The sequence below is a fragment of the Harpia harpyja genome, chromosome 1 (assembly GCF_026419915.1).
Source record: "Harpia harpyja isolate bHarHar1 chromosome 1, bHarHar1 primary haplotype, whole genome shotgun sequence".
Classification (NCBI taxonomy): domain Eukaryota; kingdom Metazoa; phylum Chordata; class Aves; order Accipitriformes; family Accipitridae; genus Harpia; species Harpia harpyja.
Window position 1 is genome coordinate 98,096,374 of NC_068940.1, and position 13,759 is coordinate 98,110,132.

A 13,759-nucleotide genomic window follows, 5' to 3' on the forward strand; every position below is an offset into this window, starting at 1 on the left:
TTTGGGGCCAGCCTGACAGGCGGGATGGAGGTACACAATGTGCTGGTGCAAGGAGGTGGCTGAGGGAGTGACAGGTAGGAGGAAGCCAAAAAAGGAGGCAAAACTATGAGTGTGAACAAAGAAAACTGCTATCCAGTTGAGACAATAATAGATAGCAGCCCATAAAGATATGCTGAGGAATTAGGCAGAAGAGCTGAATCCTGCCAAGCCCAGCACCCAGCCCCTCTCAGAGTTTGTGTCTTTCAAGGCCACCGACAGTAACAGGTCCTGATCTGTCAGTGCCTTCGGTGCCTTGCACCTTGTCTCATCCCTGGCATTTAGGCAGAACTAGAGGAAGAGAGACTGGTAGAATTTTATACTTGTTTTCTACTTATTTGTAAGTATTTTATACATATTTTCCACAGGTGCAGCACTTACACCTTCGGTGTACATCATTGCAGCAGCATAGCAGTATTGTTCTAACACCTGTACTTAATTACTTTCACAGGCTCACAACTGGATGGTCATCATGGAAACCGGATTCAATCAGCAGGGATGACTGTGCTGTTCCATATAAAGTCTTTCAAGGCAGCTGTTTCCATGGTGTTTAAGCATTAAATACAGTAAGTGAGATTCCAGCAGCTCCTTGCAAGGCTGCTGGGCAGTCCCTGCAGTTAGGGGTTGAAAAAATAGTTTCATTCAGATGATGCTCAAAACTTCATAAGGCAAATGGAAAACAAATGCTAGTAAATCCATGATGTTTTTATGCATGATCCAGCACTACAGTCTGTTTAGTCTATGTATATGACAAGATACATTTCACTAAACTCCAAAACTCTCTGTGGGCAACTTTTTACATTTGGATATATCTGTCTATCCTTTAAGCAACCCACATAAAGTATTTCCCCTTTCTTTCCTTCCTTCTGTTGATGATTTTATTCTATGTTCAAAGCATTTTTTAACAAATTGTTAAGTGATGTTAGTGCTACTATTGCAAATTGATATGTGCTACTATTGCAAATTGATATGTGCTATAATGCAAACAGCCTGTGGGACAATCACTGTGCTTTTGACTACATTTTAAAGGCATCACTGTGATTGTTAAGTAGGTCATTATGGATGTTCAAGTTTTTAAAATGTATCGATTTAAATTATGTATGTTAATGCACCTATCAACATTACAAATGTAGTTTGCAGCAAACTACTTATATGAATGATAAGCTATAAATAATAACTATGGCTGTAAATTAAATTACTTGATTATGCTGCAAAGATGCACTCTAATTTGGAACAGAAAATTACTTTGAAGTGATTTCAGCAGCTGATAATGCTTTCAGAGTAGCAAAGCTTTATGAGCCGTAGTCTTCTTTAAGAAGTCGAGCATCAAACTTTCTGACAGATTTTGCCCACTAACCTGGTTTGTTGAGTATTGCTATGCCCTGAATGCAATGGATGTGACAGACTTACAAAATAATGAGCGAAGATATTTGTTAACCAAAATATGGAAGTGCTTTAAATCAAAGACATGAATGCTTTTCTGATAGAAAGGGAACAACCTTGGGTTGGGTATCAGCAAGAGCTAAGCTCTTATAATGGCCTTAATTTTGAGAGATGACAGAGACCCATTGGCTCCAAAGGAGTTACAGATACTTTGGAATTTTTGAATATGCACAAAGAAATAATGGTATTTTAAAAAACAACAACAAAAGCTACAGCAGAATTTAATATGAGGCTCTGAAACACAAGCTGAGCAGAAATGCAATGCTTAAGCACTACTGCCATCATGTCTTACATTGCTGATATGGTAGATTAGATTCTGGATGAATTTCAACAGGTAGAATAACCAACAATAACTTACCCCAAAAAGCTGTACCCAAAAGCTGCTTTGATAGTTTGCATGTACCTAAATGGAAAGGTATGAGGCTGTGGGAAAGTACTGGAGAGCTTGTGTTCAAGGAGCAGTGAGCCTTTTCAGTATATCCCAAATGAAGTACTGCATCTGCCTTAAAATCAGAGGGTAAAACCGCGGGTTTGTTAAGGCACATGGCAACTGCTCAAGGCTTACCTGGAGCTCAGGGCAGTGGTAGCACTGCTATATACCCATAAAGAGACTCCTTCTCAAACCTTCTTGGCCTTAAGGACTCCCTAGATACTTGCTGGGGCACAGAAATCCCTTGAGGATTGTTACACAATGTGATAGCGTTTTTTGTAATTTGTGAGCTTCTCCTTTAGAGTCACCATTAAGACACACTAGGCAAGGGCAAAACAGCAATGATTCATCTGGGCTGGATGAGCAATCAGACTTCTGTTACAAAGTGACAACAAAGTGACACTAATAAACAAAATATAAAAACAATTCCACTTTAAGTCTAAGAACTGTGGGTCCCTCTAGTTGTTCAGTGCATTTATTTTTTTTCTGATCCAGTATCTCTAAATGTCCCTGCTACTACAACTGGGGTTTGGGTCCACCTCTTCCTTCTGAATTCTGCCACTAGATCTGAACTTGTACATTTGTTGCTCTGAAGCCAATTACTAGGCACTTTGGGTGTGGGTTGGTTTTTTCCCCCCTTTAGTAAATGCAAATGCTGGAAGATGGTGTGATCATGCATCACAAGATGTTGAAGCATTCAATAGTGTTTCAAGTAAATGGGACTTGCTTGTTTGATCTCTCAGCCTGATATTATAAGTCATTCAAGAGCAAGATTTGTTTTTTTAATTATATTTTGATTTCTCTTCTGCAGGATCTGGTTGGGCAACATTCATGCTACAAAGGAACAAATCAGAAATTTGGAAAACTTCATCAGTTAACCATTTGTGGGTTCTAGTTTGGGCAGTTAAGAGCATATGGGCAAGATGCAGAAATGTCTGGTGTGAGAGGAGTGAATGTGCAGCATGAACATATCCTCTCCATATAGCACTGGCTTGACGTCCTGCTCCTTCCTCCTCACCAGCGCGTGGGTGAGCTCCCCAGCCTCACGCCCTTTCTCCTTCAGTGGCAGCTCCCCAGGGTTCTTCTATCCCATGACGAGGGTGAGGCGGAGAAAGTCCCTACAATCCTTATCCCCTTCTAAAGCAACATGGGCACCTCTCCTCTCGCTACCTCGTGCCATGCCATATGGAAGCTTTGGTCTTCACCTTTACCATGGGATGAAAGAGATTAAAGAGGCAGAACAGACGCTTTAGGATATAACCTGTAGGCGTATCCCTGTTATACCATTAGGGCCTTCATCTGCTTTCTCAGCAGCCATTGCAATTACATCACAGACACTCGTGGTCCCAGCAGCTAGCCTGGCGTCCTGAGATTCCCCTCAAAAAAGTAGCGGTATTTCAGGTATTGCTTTCAGAGAGCTTTGCCAGATGCCTGAATGGAGGTGGTCAGTCTCAACACTCCCGAGGTGCAGTCCATGGGTCGCTGGTTGAGGTGTTTTCCAGTGCATTTCTACTGCAAACATCCCAAATCTGTGCTCATTTTTTATTCTGCTTCTGGGACATAGTGACACCACTTCCCTCCCGTGTCATGCCCTGCAAAAATCCATGTTTTTTAATGCATTCTGTCAGACTAGTGATGGGGGTGAGGAAAATAAAGATTTCAAATCCATGTTCACATAAAGGAAGATATTTATGAAATATATGTACCTACTAATTTTGCCTCGCTGTTTCATTTCCTTTGAATCATGTCACTTCTACTAGAAACTTTTAATGACTATTCTTGGAGATCAGACATTGTGAGATCCCCCAGGAGAGTGTGTTCTAAATCTCACTCAGCTGCTGAATGATGCAAGGTATAGAAATATTGCAAACGACCCTAGTACCAACAGCCAGACCTGCATAAGCCTGACATTGCAGATTTTCCTTATGTCAGCTGTCAGCCTTTTAGAAGCCCTATGGCCCATTTGCTATACACACCTACAGTGCTTCCCCATGGGAATGGTATCGGCTTCAGGACAAGCTGGCTGAAAGGCAGAGCAGTGAACAGTTGCGTAGCCCTTTCTGGGGCAGTGCCAATTGCTCTGCACTGCAATATTACATATTTTATCTCTAAGAACAGTGTTGCAGAGAAACTACTAAAACAAGGTTTCAGAAACTTCGGTTTCAGCAGCTTTCTGTGATGAAATTTTTATTGTGGAACTGGTGTCTTGCCTCTGTTGTTTGAGATCCGGAGATAAATTATATTGTTATAATGAAACCTCTAGTCTGTCAGACTAATGATGGGTTGGGGAGAGTAGATTTCAGATCCGCATTGACATAGATGAAGACATTTATGGGATTTACAGTGACTAATATTGTCTCAGTCTCTCTTAATTTCATTTGAATGTCAATCATACTGTGCCACAAAAAGCTCCACAAAATGTCATGGAGGAACATTTTTCTCCCTCTTTGAAATACATCACCCTAAAGTCCATTGTCTTGGGACATTCCAGGAACCTAAGAGAATGCTGAATCCTAAATGTGGCTTGTTTTGCTGTTATGCGTAAGTGATACCTCTTGCCTGGCAGAGACACCAGTAGTGCCTGTCCCTGGGCCAGGACTGAGGTCTCTTGGGTAAGGGCAAGCTTGACTGCAAGAGAAGATAATAGCCACACAGCAAGTGGTGCCTATGTTTACAAAGCAGCTTTTCAATCTAAATTTAAGCAGCTTTGTAATCTAAATTAGATCTCTGAATTACCTAAATCTAGATATCACGTATCTAAGTTTTAGATACAGAGAAATATATATATATATGTTTATATTATTTAATTAGCATTTATATTATAAACTTCCATGGATTAATATTTCCCATATTCCTTTCTCATGTCAATATTTTACTAGTGTATTTGAAAATGTGTTTTAAAAACAAGATAACCATACTTTGTCTTTGGTTCTTTCTTAGGAATTGAATGATGTCACTGTTCTTCATGACCTTTGACTTCAAAGATCAATATTGATCAATACTGATCAATAAATTGTGGTTTTTCCTACAATTTCCTACAAACCGGTTAAGAGCCAGTGTAATCCAATGGCTGTCAGTTGCTAATGTGTTACACCTTGACTCATTCTGATAGTCTAATTTCCACCTGAAAAGATTCAAAATGGTAATATTATGGATCAAACAAATATTATTTACATTAAAAAGATGCCTACTGAGGCACGATTAAGAAAACGAGAATTACTGTCTTCTATAAAGTCAAAGATAACCTGTTCCTTTCTAAATAGTCACAACTTTTCCACTGCATTATGCAGAGGACTCATTCCCCCCCAAATACTCTACCAAGCCTCCTTCCTACAACTAGCTCAGTCTTGGATATCCATTTGGTTTTATTTTTGCACTTTGAAATGGAACGTCTCTCTGGAGACATTGAAAACCAAAACACTAAAGGGACACACACACTTATTGTTGTCAAAATGATAAATCTAACAGTCAGTCAAGCAGTCAGCACCTAAGACAAAGACAGTCCATTCTTTAATAGATGAGACTTATTTGATACACGTACAGCTCCGTCAAAGGAGCGTTAGGAACCTGGAGTTTGTCTGCCCCTGAGGTGTGTGCAGATTTGGATCCTGTAACTTCGAGTTCACAAGCCCAAAGTTTCCACTGGATCACAGGGCATTTGTTCTTTGCCAGTTTCTTTGTCTAAGGATGGTAACCCCTCCACTCACACCAGCGGTCACTTGTCCTGCCCCAGTTGCAACGCTCCTTCCTTTCTACTCTGCTTTGGAAATCTTCAATCTCTAAATGAAGCTACATTTCTCATTTCACTGGGGGTATCAAACTGGTTGACCTACCACATCACTAACCTTATTCTATGCCAAAATATGGATTCCTATTTTTAAAAGTGATCACTTTAAGAGTAATGACGCATTCCATTACTGGTCTTTACTGGAGTAAATAGGCTACATCTACATTGCACAAGGGCTGAAGCTCCCAGGCTCTGCTGGAGGCTAATTTCAACACACATATACTTTCCTTATCTAAACAAGTGTCCTTGGAGCAGGGTCTGATGGAATTTACTGGTGTTCCCAGGTGTGACTATTACAGAAAACACCTTTGTAGTTGAAAGTGAGACAGCATTTGCACCTAAATCATGCTCTAAATGCAACTCACCTCAACATAGAGATGAATGATGAGTATTTGGAAAAGTTTCCCTATGAGGACTCATTAATAGACAGAGATAGTATGGGAAATAATAATTTCCCTATTTATTTCCCAGCTAACGTTTCCCTTTTCAGATAATACAAGATCTAGGGCATAGAATCATAGAATGGTTTGGGTTGGAAGGGACCGTAAAGATCATCTAGTTCCAACCCCCCTGCCATGGGCAGGGACACCTTCCACTAGACCAGGTTGCTCAAAGCCCCATCCAACCTGGCCTTGAACACTGCCAGGGATGGGGCAGCCACAACCTCTCTGGGCAACCTCTTCCAGTGCCTCACCACCCTCACAGTAAAGAACTTCTTCCTGACATCTGACCTAAATCTACTCTCAGTTTAAAGCCATTACCCCTTGTCCTATCACTACATGCTCTTGTAAAGAGTCCCTCTCCAGCTTTCTTGTAGGCCCCTTTAGGTACTAGAAGGCTGCTATAAGGTCTTCCCGGAGCCTTCTCTTCTCCAGGCTGAACAACCCCAACTGTCTCAGCCTGTCTTCATAGGAGAGGTGTTCCAGCCCTCTGATCATCTCGCTCCAACAGGTCCACATCCTTCTTATATTGAGGGCCCCAGAGCTGAACGCAGTACTCCAGGTGGGGTCTCATGAGAGCGGAGCAGAGGGCGAGAATCACCTCCCTCAACCTCCATAGTTAATGAACTGGTCAGCCAGTAGGCTTAAAACAGAAGTATTTATTTACACAGTCTAATTATTCGGTGGAATATATTGCCACAAAATTTTTGGAGGCCAAAATAAAAATAGCTTTTAAAAGCTATTGGATGAATTAATGGGAAAAAATGCCTCTCTTTCTCTTAAACACTGTGATCTGCTACCATCTGAGTCAGAAAATTCCTATGCCACAGATTGCCAGAAGCTTGGAAGACATACCATACTTGGAAGAAAAGGATCATTGCATGTTTCCTGTGTTATTCTCTATTTCTTTCTTCAGCATTTGCTGTTGGTCCACGTGGATGGGATAAGATCGACCTGTTGTCTGAATACAGCTATCCTCATGTACAGATAGATTTTTTCAGAAAGACATTAAACTTCAGCGATCAGTAAAGACACTAAAGAAGTGAATTTTTTGATTTTAAAGAAATGGATGCAAGGATATGAAATGTAGTATGTTGTGAAATCCTTATCTATGTAAAATATGAAAAGAATGCAAATTGAAGCTTAAACAAATGTAAACTACTCTTAATGTCTTTGAAGATTGTGGATAGGTAGTTTTCAGTTGTATCTCTACAGCATGGACCCCATGCAGCCACCACATAATAAACAATGTATTTGCTTAATGGTTGACCTTGCTGAACTGCCAAAATGCTAAATATTGAGCAAGCAGACTAAAAGGCTAAGGAAACTTAGGGAATCTACAGTAATGCACTGTTTTTCTGTAACCTAGGTCCTGTGTTCCAACCCCAACAACCCCAGTGAAGGAATTTCATTATACTCAATCTGAATTTCATAATTTTGGATGAATTAATCTTTAAATGAGGCCCTTTGCCTTATAATGTGAAAAATAGTTGGATATTTAAAGTAACCTCCGTAATCATTAATTTTCTAAATGAAGGTTAGAAGGGCAGTTTCAGATCCATTTTTTTCTTTATCCTACTTTTCTGGTATTAATCATTCTGTTCTTTGGCTCGACTGCACAGGCATTAAAAGTATCATGTTACCATTACAAACAAATGCAGCAATCAAAAAAAATATTTTCCACATACATCATATAAGCTCTGTGAGATAAAGAATGTTTTCTTGGTTACTTATTTCAACAGCGCAGTCGAACTTCACTCCCAACTGGTTGTCAAAGATTATTCTAGATGAGGAAAGTTTATTAAATTTTTCTCTTCTTTGCCCTTAAGATATGGCATTTGAAATCTGCAGTAGCGAGTGCAGTCACAGTAATTCAAATCTTTATGTAACTCATTGTAAGGGTTCACTCTTTGACTCTGCTATTTATATATGACAGCAAATATCTGATTATGGACTATCCATTCTCTAAGCTTCTGGAAGAGTTTCTCCATGTCTCTAAACACCACGGGTATTTTACCCAGCTCTCTGTTCATTTGTCTCCAAGAAGAACCAAGTGGATTAAAAATGTGGCTTTTAAAATATGTGTCTAACCAGCTGCCATGTTATGTCTTTTTTTCTATAACAGAGAGAAAAATCATTGCAGTTAGAGGCAAGTTATGAAATCCCTGATGTGCAACAACTGTGGTCTAGACGAGTTGAATGGTTTTGCCCAGTCACAAGACAAACATAAAAGAGGAATAGCAGTGAAATTATGAGCTGGTGAAGCAGAGCTTTTGGCTAAGAGGAAAGACCTCTGAAAGAAAACTGTAGCCACCTCAAGGCTTGACTAAAAAGACTAATATTATATTCTAACTGCTTTCAACTTATTGTATTAAACCTATTCAGCAGCAGCAGATTGTCTGACCTGTGCATGGGATTAGTTTCCAATGAAGCTGTTGTATTTCAGACTCCTAAAAGCAAAAATCATTTGACATCTGGTAGAAAAGGGCAACTAATATATTACAAAATGTAATGAATCCAATAGAAGTAAGGGTTCAACTGAAGGTGAAAAATAATCATGTTATAAATGTCAATGGGTAGTATAGGCTATTACAATATTGCTTTACTTCTGCTTTTAATAGGGGATCATCACTGTTTTCAATTGGGTTGCGCCAGTGTAAAACTGGAAAACAGAGTGCTTAGGCTACTTTAATTTATAATAGGATATAAATTATTTGGAGCTGAAATTCCATCAGTTTAATGGCACAGTGTCAAAAAGTTTAAGCTACATCCATGAAAAATATAGATTTTTCTAACTATGTACAAGTGTTAGTGCTTTTATTTAAGTCTGTATTTGACACTATGCCAATAACCAATATAAGGAAAAAGCACAGATTTCCTCGCGCTCAAAATCAAGCCCATCAATGCTACCAAACAATCAGACTCTAGCCTGCCTCTGTAAGTCTGGTCTGATGCCCTCATGCCAGTCACAGGTCAGGTTAACTTAGGACTACATTGCACTAAGCCACTGAGATTGATGAACCATATTTTGTGAAGAAAATGCGTTTCTGATTACAAATGGAAAATGCGTTTTAACAGCTTAAAGAATGGCAAATGCTGTGAACTACACTGCAGTTGCTGAAGCATCAGACACTGACAATGTAGTTTTCTTCCCCTTTGTAAAGAGTACATTGTTGGTAACTGGAAGGCCTGGGTGACACTGTAAGGATGTCTTCAGTCTCTCTCCACAGCAGCAGGCAGATATCTTATTTATTCAACTTCAGTACAGTCTGAATAATGTCGAGCTTTCAGCACTGGGCAGCCCATATCTCTTCTCCACCATTCACACTAATGATTATCACATCAGAGGTGAGCGGGAAAACCGTGTCATCATGCTAAGAGGCTCTGAGTAAAAAACCAGTCTGAAACATAATCCATATTTAAATAGCTGCAGTGGGGTATTTAATGTAGCATTAAAAAAAGAAAAGGATAAATATTTCCACATGCTACTCAGTTTTCACACAGTGGCACCTAAATCACCGCTTCCTATGTTGTAACATCAAGACATAGGCTCTCCTATACCTATTTGAATAATGCAAGAAGAGGCCTACATCAGGAATTAGGGTAAGATTTCCTATTGATACACTTTCTGAAACCTTCAGGAACTGCTAGTAAAAGAAAAGTTAGCTGATTTTTTTAAGGGGAGCCGTAAATGGAATTGCCATCTTCCTTCTCACAGCTGAGGAGGCTTAGAAACACACGGACAAACGAGCATTTACCTATAAACAGAATCCTGGTTAAGCCTGACTGGAAATTAACCTAGCAATGAAAATATGGCTCATTAGCCATTTTCCTGTCGCAGTATAACTTTTCATAACTTTTCCTGGTTTGCATGCCACCAAGCATGCCGCTGATGGCCAAGTTCTGGTTACTTCCTAAGTGAATTTTACATAGCCCTATTCCAACAGTCTGTGTAATTCAATGACACTTTAGTATTTGCTTTAGTCCAGCCAATTTCTACACCTAGAACACACCTAGATGAACTTTCCAACTCCTCAGGAAAAACTCTGCCTTTAAAAAGAATAACTATTTTCATGATTTAAATCGTGTTCTGCTAAAAATATTCCAGCTAGTAGAATATTCCCTCATTGCTATGGGAGCTACGATGCTCCTGTATCCTTCAACACGTCTTAAATAAATGACAGCTACGATTAATTAATTAAGGCAAAATTGCATTGGGTAGGATGGTCACCTTCAGTACAATTAAAAAGAAATGTTCTGGTACAAAACAAGAGTCATGCTATTCCTGTTCTCCCAAGCTCTATGGCAAATATAGGCTGACAGGTTAATAAAAGCATTTCTAAACAGTTGTAAGAAATCAGCCATCTGATTCAGGAATTCTGTTCCTCAGTTAACTTATTATTCAGCTACTGAAAACTTCATTTCCCCATCTGTGAGATGACAAAATCCAATGAAAACAATATTAATATTTATATTCTAAATAGAAAAGGCTTTCAAAGCACGTTCATAAAGTGGAAAATAAAAGCAGAAGTTTATCCAAAACTTTCTGGCGTTCTGCATATTTAAAATTTTTCAGCCTTGCTGCCAGGATTTGTTGGCTCAAGAGCAAGAGGTTATATTTTATAAAAGTTATTAATATGGGTGGATAGTGATTTAACTTTTACCATTCAAATGATGTAAGACTCCATTATATGCGTCAGTTAATTTTAACTACATTTCGTACTGTTAAGAATACATATTCCAAAATTGCCTACAGGTGGGAAAAAATATATTTGTTGGGGTTATTTTAAATGTTTCATGATGGCAGTGTTCACGTCCTATCTAAAGATCATTCAATAGAATGTGTGTGCATATGCACACATATCAGAGCTACCAGAAAAATTATATGGATATGAAAATACTTTGGAATTAACAGTGAACTTTTTTCTTTCATATACAGGGTCTCATTTTTAATTAATCATGTTGTTGCTTTCTTATGAAACATGTAAAATCCAATACCTTATGTTAACAATCATTAATGAATCATTGACGATCATTAGAAGTAGCTGATGGAAAATTAAATATTTTATTTGAAACAATATTGTAAGTCCTTATGCATGGAACGCTTTTCTTGTATTGCAGCCTACGAATACTTCCCACTTTTCTGATCAAATATATGCTCAAAAATGATTACACCAATATGTCCAACTGCTAAGATTACATGGAGTGGTCTGCATTTACCCAATGAGAGAACACGCAAAAGAGCAGCAACTTCTACCCATGTTTTCCTCACATTCTCATAACAGCAACTGTCAGCACAGGATACATTTATATTATTACATTAGTTTGCAGTTCAAGACAGAAAACACATCTTTTAGGCAAGAAACATAGGCCCAGTGCAGGAACTGACACACTGAGCTCTCCAGGCAGTACAAGCATAACTAGCCTAAAATATTTGGATCTTTGAATTCAAGCATACCTATCAGCAGCAGCTCAAAAGTAGCAACAGGTACTTCTGTGTGAAGGTTGACACTATTTTCTCCTTTTTGCATATTGGAAAAAACCCCACCACCACTGCACACAGCACAAGGCAGAAACAAAGCAACCCTTTGCTTACAGTTTCCATGTACAGAAGTGGGTGCAGTAAGAAAATTCAGGATGGTAGGTCCTGAAAGTCATGAAACGATAATAAGAAAGAGATTTCTTCCAGAAGACTGCTATAATTTCAAAGCTTAATTTTGATCTTAAATTGGGTGGAGGGAGTGGTAGAGTGTGTGTCTCTTTGAGAAGGAAAGAGTGAGAGATTTGGGTTTGGTTTTTTACTATGGGTCTCAGTAGTGATGCTCTGCTACCTTACTGCAAAAAGTACCTGCCATTTCTTCTTTATCTGGATTACTAAAGCTATTCTAATTTAACTTGTAGTGTATATTATTACCATATAAACCCAACAATGTAGATGAAGAGAGTCATATGCACATTAAAAAAAAAAAAAAAAATCTATGGCTGACCAGGGAACCAGGATAGTGAAAATGGTCCCTGAAGCATGCATCTCTCCGACAGTTCATCGGGCTCTCTGGATTGCAGCTGCTGCTTTTAAGGAAAAATGAACGTGCAATGGACTACAACAGAGTCACTCCTGATGTGGTGTATATTGTTTATATAAGGCACTCATTTTTTACTGCTGTGACTTGGCACCATCATGTGGCCACTTTGAGTTTGTTCAATTTACGTAGCAATTTACATAGAAAAACGTTTGCAATGAATTAATTAAAATTTACAGATTACTTCAGTCCATTGTAGAAGGAGACGGTACGTATCTTAAATATATGTTCACTAAATTCTGAACACATTGTCTTCCAATTGTCCTCTTTTCCATGAATCTGTGCTCATTTAATCATGGTTTTCCTCATGATATTTAAATCAGAAGTTGTTAGGCTACAAAAGTTAAAGACATTCTCAGTGCTCGGTCTTGGTCCAAACTTTACCAATAGTGTACGAAAATTAGTATCATATTATAGACAGCTATCCGCTTCCTCACTACAAGAGCTTTGGAAATTATTTGCAGGATTAAACAGCTCATTATTTTCTGGTTTACATCGGAAATCCAAAGGGATTTAGAATTTTGGTTAACCTCACAAGCATATTGTTTACATAGTTTGATCCAAACAGGTAGTGTACAATCAGGACAACTGTAGTTATTCAGGTATTCCTTTTGCAAAGTTTCAGGGTCAAAATCAGAAGTAAGATATCATGTGATGTAAATTTGTATTCTGGTATGTTTGCATCATTTTTTTAGGTAGATATATGAAAGTTTTACCAAGTGTTAGTGTGTAAAAGGCCCAGAGGTAGAAATCTCCATAAATTCCGGTTGCTTATACAGAGGGACAACTTTATGCTCACCAGACAAAGGACTGCTTTCATTTACTTCAGAGCAGAATAATGAGAAACAGCAGTGTAATTTATAGGAATATATTTTCAGTATTTTTTTAAAAATATATACATCTAGAGTACTTTCAATAATGAAATACACTTCATCTTTTTTAAGTACAATAATGCTAAATTGGTTCTGTCATTTTTATGATAAAATATATCATTTCAGCTGAAATACTGAATTAATATTCTTTAAAATATATACAAATTACATAGAAATACAAAACCACATTACAAATCTTTTAATTGCAGTAAAAAATAATCTAAATATTTTGCAATAATTTGTACACCCAGATAGGTGTACTGTTTCTAAAAAGACTGCAATAAAATCAAATGTAGTTTTTCAGATTCCTCAGGCTGAGGTAATGCCCACTTCTTCTTTACATATTGAATGTCTATCTGTCCAGATTCTTCGGCCAGTGCAATGCCTAACAATCCATTTGTTTTTTCTGGTTCTCCCAGTAGAGCCATAGTTACAACACTGAAATAAAAAGAATAGGGGAGTGTTTTTTAATTGAGGCAAAATTAATAGAAATAGGTGTTTTCAAACGTGTTTTCAGCAGGTTACTTATAGTTAACTAAATGATTCCTTTTTGCCGCTCACCAGTGTAATATTCCTCACTATGTCAAGTCCCAGCACGTTCTTTAGCTTTTCACCAGTTGCAATCATTTAATGTAAATATAACAGGCAATTCTTCCCCTGTTCACGGATTC

At 38.3% G+C, this 13,759-nt stretch overlaps 1 protein-coding gene across 2 annotated transcripts in view; it reads right to left on the bottom strand.

Annotated features, from left to right (window-relative positions):
• Positions 1-12,297: 12,297 nt before the first annotated feature.
• The window catches only part of DYNC2I1 (dynein 2 intermediate chain 1), a 35,402-nt gene continuing 33,940 nt past the window's right edge, over positions 12,298-13,759 (bottom strand). For both annotated transcript variants that reach the window (XM_052806608.1, XM_052806619.1), the window contains exon 24: positions 12,298-13,526. In XM_052806608.1, coding sequence (XP_052662568.1) covers positions 13,355-13,526 — 172 coding nt within the window. In that variant the 3' untranslated portion in view covers positions 12,298-13,354. The remainder of the gene's footprint in view (positions 13,527-13,759) is intronic.